General features: G+C 45.1%; 1 protein-coding gene across 1 annotated transcript; it reads right to left on the bottom strand.

The window, feature by feature from the left end:
* Positions 1 to 3,023: 3,023 nt before the first annotated feature.
* On the bottom strand, positions 3,024 to 3,964 carry LOC112075393 (E3 ubiquitin-protein ligase TRIM9; the record flags this gene model as incomplete). The annotated part of the gene is made up of 1 exon (XM_024142400.2): positions 3,024 to 3,964. A coding segment is annotated over exon 1 (837 nt), but the record flags the coding sequence as incomplete, so codon positions are not given.
* Between the last annotated feature and the right edge of the window lie 1,192 nt (positions 3,965 to 5,156).

Here is a 5,156-nt window from a genome sequence, read left to right as displayed (position 1 = left end):
TTCTTAATTTCCTTTTACCCCTGAATCCAAACACATCGCTCCATTAAAGTCTGAACTACGAATGTCTGTATCTGGAAGAACACTCTCTTCCTTATTTACAATAGTGTACTAATAGATATAGCCAGTCACACCATTCCCTCTAAGGGGGCAGTTCCCATTGAAATACAGATAAAATGAATGTCACACCCTGATCTGTTTCAGCTGCCTTTGTGCTTGTCTCCACCCCCCCCCAGGTGTCGCCATTCTTCCCCATTATCCACAGTGCATTTATACCTGTGTTCTCTGTTTGTGTCACAGATCCCTCCGGAACTGTCATTTTGCACACCTGGTCCCTATTCCCATTGATTAGTAATTGTGTAAGTGTGCCCTTTTTAATTTTTTTATTTCACCTTTATTTAACAGGTAGGCCAGTTGAGAACTAGTTCTCATTTACAACTGCGACTTGACCAAGACAAAGCAAAGCAGTGCGACACAAACAACAACACAGAGTTACACATGAGACAAACAAATGTACAGTCAATGACACAATATAAAAATCTGTTTACAGTGTGTGCAAATGAAGTAAGGAGGTAAGGCAATAAATAGGCCAATAGTGGCGAAGTAATTCCAATTGAGCAATTTATACTGGAGTGATATATGTGCAGATGAGGATGTGCAAGTAGAAATACTGGTGTGCAAAAGAGCAGAAAAATAAAAACAAATATGTGGATGAGGTACGTAGTTGGTTGGATGGGCTATTTACAGATGGGCTATGTACAGCTACAGCGATCGGTAAGCTGCTCTGACACCTGACACTTAAGGTTAGTGAGGGAGATATAAGTCTCCAACTTCAGTGATTTTTGCAATTCGTTCAAGTCATTGGCAGCAGGGAACCGGAAGGAAAGGTGGCCAAAGGAGGAGTTGGCTTTGTGGATGATCAGTGAAATATACCTGCTGGAGTGCCTGCTACGGGTGGGTGTTGCTATGGTGACCAGTGAGCTGAGATAAGGTGGCGCTTTACCTAGCAAAGACTTATAGATGACCTGGAGCCAGTGGGTTTGATGACGAATATGTAGCGAGGACCAGCCAACGAGAGCATACAGGTTGCAGTGTTGGGTAGTATATGGAGCTTTGGTGACAAAACAGATGGCACTGTGATAGACTGCATCCAATTTCCTAAGTAGAGTGCTGGAGGCTGTTTTGTAAATGACATCGCCGAAGTCAAGGATCGGAGATGCTTAATGTGAGCCTGGAAGGAGAGTTTACAGTCTCACCAGACACCTAGGAATTTATAGTTGTCCACATATTCAAAACTGTCCAGAGTAGTGATGCTAGTCGGGCGGGCAGGTGCGTGCAGCGATCGGTTGAAGAGCATGCATTTTGTTTTACTAGCATTTAAGAGCAGTTGGAAGCCACGGAAGGAGTGTTGTATGGCGTTGAAGCTCGTTTGGAGGTGTGTTAACACAGTGTCCAAAGAAGGGCCAGAAGTATACAGAATGGTGTCGTCTGCATAGAGGTGGATCAGGGAATCGCCCGCAGAGAGAGCAACATCATTGATGTATACAGAGAAAAGAGTCGGCCCGAGAATTGAACCCTGTGGTACCCCCATAGAGACTGCCAGAGGTCCGGACAACAGGCCCTCCGACTTGACACACTGAACTCTGTCTGAGAAGTAGTTGGTGAACCAGGCGAGACAGTCATTAGAGAAAGCAAGGCTGTTGAGTCTGCTGATGAGAATACGGTGATTGACAGAGTTGAAAGCCTTGGCTAGGTCGATGAAGACGGCTGCACAGTACTGTCATTTATTGATGGCGGTTATGATATCATTTAGGACCTTGAGCATGGCTGAGGTGCACTCGTGACCAGCTCGGGAACCAGATTGCATAGTGGAGAAGGTACGGTGGGATTTGAAATGTTTACCATTGTCCTGTTGATTATTGTTACAATGTTTGTTGGTCGTGTGAGTACCTGTGCTATGTTGTTTTGGCTTTCGTGCCGCGTGTATTGTGCAGAGTCGGGTCTTGTCCCTTGTGATAACCATTGTGCGCTTGTGTTATTTATTCAAGGTACTCTTCGCTCTTTTGTTTGGGTTTCTACCCTGTATTTTGTATACGTGTTTGTTTGGTTTTCGTCCCAGTGCCTTCACACGGCACGCTGTAACTTGGGAAAACCCCTATTACGCATTCCTGCGCCTGTCTCCTGATCCTTCATACCACAGTGACAGTTTGTCTGTTGTCAGTTCGTTTTGTTTGTTAGAGCCTTCCAGCGTTTTTCCCCATGCTCCTGTTTTCCCCATGCTCCTGTCTGCTCCTGTCTGTTTCTAGGTCCTGTTTTCCCCATGCTCCTGTCTGCTCCTGTCTGTTTCTAGGTCCTGTTTTCTAGTTTTTCCCCATGCTCCTGTCTGTTTCTAGGTCCTGTTTTCCCCNATTTCTGTTCACAGAACCTTATGTAATTACCTTCAAATAACCTATAATTTCAGTTCACAGAATGTTAATAAAACATCCCAGGAAAACGTTCTCAGAACTAAACATGAACGTTCTCAGAACAGGTGAAATGTTCACTTCAGTTCTCAGAACTAAACATGAACGTTCTCAGAACAGGTGAAATGTTCACTTCAGTTCTCAGAACTAAACATGAACGTTCTCAGAACAGGTGAACATTTTCACTTCAGTTCTCAGAACTAAACAGTCTATATTTTAGTAAACGCTCTTATCCAGAGCAAATTACAGTAGTGAAAGACTACATGTTATTACTTGTCCCGTGTGGGAATCGAACCCACAACCCTGGCATTGCAAGTGCCATGCTCTAGCCACTGAGCCACACAGCACCGATCAGGAAGCTTCTGGCTTCCTTCCCAGAACCAAACCAAAAACTTGCATTTCCACAACTTCCAAGGAATCAAATGTGCTTGCTGGTATGTAAGCTCATGGGATCAGGCGGCTTTGCGAGGCTAATTTAGGACTATAATTGGTGAGTTAAATGCGCTTTATGACATTGGAAAAACAGAGAGGTATAAAGGCAACCATTTGAAAAAAACACTTTACCTTGTGCAGTTTCCACATAGCTCCCAGAGCCTTGACTTCATGTGTTCCGTGCTTGCCTTCCTCTAAACACTGGTAACACACCGGCATCTTGCACTGAACACAGTACATGCTCAGGTTCTCCAGTTCGTGCTCTGTACAGGTGGAGATCTTCCGGGGACTTGTCCGACGGCTTACCCGGCCGTGCGCCGGTGGCACGAGGCGATGCTTGGCTAGCGGACCTCGAGGAGGGTGGCACCTCAAGCGACAAGGGTCACAGTAGAACACATCACATTGCTCGCACATCACAGTGGCCTCTTTGGGACTCTTCTCGCAGAGTTGACACTTGAGGGCGGCTGTTTTGCTCTGCTGGTACCGGTCCACGACCCCTTCCAGCACCCGGTTCTTGGCAAACCCGCGGAGTCCTCTTTCGTCCAGGTTGAGGCTGCGATGGCATTGCGGGCAGGTGATGCAGGAGTTTCGGGGGATAGGGGGTAGAGAGCCGGGGTGTCCTAGTAAGTGGTGCTGAGCAGGAGGTTTGGGGACGGCAGGGGGGAATACACGCACACCATTTGGGGATTTCTGGCAAGGGGTGGTCGGAGCACTTACGAATCCACCATAGGAACCATACCCACTGTCCGCCTCGCTGTACAAGCTCATCTTATCCAGGTCTAGATAGTCATAATCAGATAGCCCCGAGCCAGACGCACGGCTACTCTGTGGAGATTCAGCGTCGGGGGTCTGTACTAGGATATTCCGAGCGCAAGCCAGGCAAATGTTGTGGGAGCACGGTAAAATGATCGGCTCCCGGAAAAAAGATCCGCAGACAGGGCATTTTAATTCTTCTTCCATTTCATCCATTTTAAATTCACTTCGGAGACAAATCGTATCTCCCAATTGCAGAAAAGTTGTTATATTTGATCAATCAGAATGCTATTGCGTACTGCCAGCGGTCGGCTTTTCCAGCATCCATCCACCACAGTAAATGCAACCTTGGAAGGAGGCAGGCAAATTTATTCTGCAAACTATTCCGAGACATCGCACTTTCTAGCCAATAGACAAACGGTATTGCAAACGTGGGCTAACTCAGAGCAGCTATTGGACAAGGCAGCCGCCAGTCTAATGGTTCTAGACCAGTCAGCTCTACGACCACATCATTTCCATACGATGATGACCGTGTCTGGCATTAACAATTCTCTTAGTGGTATCGATTGGAAACACACCACAATATATTACTAATTTAGAAAACAGTCGGCTATGAAACTATGAGCATGAACCAATAATACACATTATATATTCCTAGTGGGATATGTTCAGCAATAAGTTATTTTCCATAAATTATCTCTCTCTCTCTCTCTCTCTCTCTCTCTCTCGCTCTCTCTCGCTCTCTCTCGCTCTCTCTCCCTCCCTCTCTCTCCCTCCCTCTCTCTCTAACCTGAACTCAGGGGTAGATGTAACATAGTAAAGGCAAATCCGTGAAACTCCAATTAGTATGATATGTTACCTTTCGTATGGTATGTATTCATTTGTGGTTGTCCATCATCCATTTCGTTTGATATGTTACGAATTGCAATTTGTACAATATACTTTGCAAAACCTATGATATGTTACGAATTCCAATTTGGGTTAGCTAGCATGATAAGTAGTTGCAAAGTTGCTAATTAGCTAAAATGCTAAAGTTGTCCGTGATGAGATTTGAACACGAAACCTTTGGGTTGCTAGACGCATGTATTACACCGGAAGTAACCTTCTGTTTTATGTAACCAAACAAAACATTTCATACTAGTTTTTATGTGTCTCGGGTTTAAAGGTATAATGTTATGTCTAGTCTATGAGACCAGGTTGCTGTTCTCTGGCCCTCTCTATCTCTCTCTCTCTCTTCTCTAAACTAATCTCTCTCTAAACTACTAACCTAAGAGGATTCATGTCTTTAAAAAAAAAAAAAAAAAAAAACTATTCTGTCTCCACAATACGTTCCAACAGTGACTACAGGGAGTCTAGAGGAGAGACTCTAGACAAAGCTGTAGACGAACCTGTAGACAGACATGTAGACAGAGCTGTAGACAGACTGTAGACAAAGACTGTAGACAAACTGTAGACAACAGACAGACAGCAGACGTAGACAAACTGTAGACATGACAGACAGACAGCAGAGCA

Source organism: Salvelinus sp. IW2-2015, unplaced genomic scaffold (genome assembly GCF_002910315.2).
Source record: "Salvelinus sp. IW2-2015 unplaced genomic scaffold, ASM291031v2 Un_scaffold3129, whole genome shotgun sequence".
In the NCBI taxonomy this organism is placed as follows: Eukaryota; Metazoa; Chordata; class Actinopteri; order Salmoniformes; family Salmonidae; genus Salvelinus; species Salvelinus sp. IW2-2015.
This window is presented reverse-complemented; position numbering and strand designations above follow the sequence as displayed.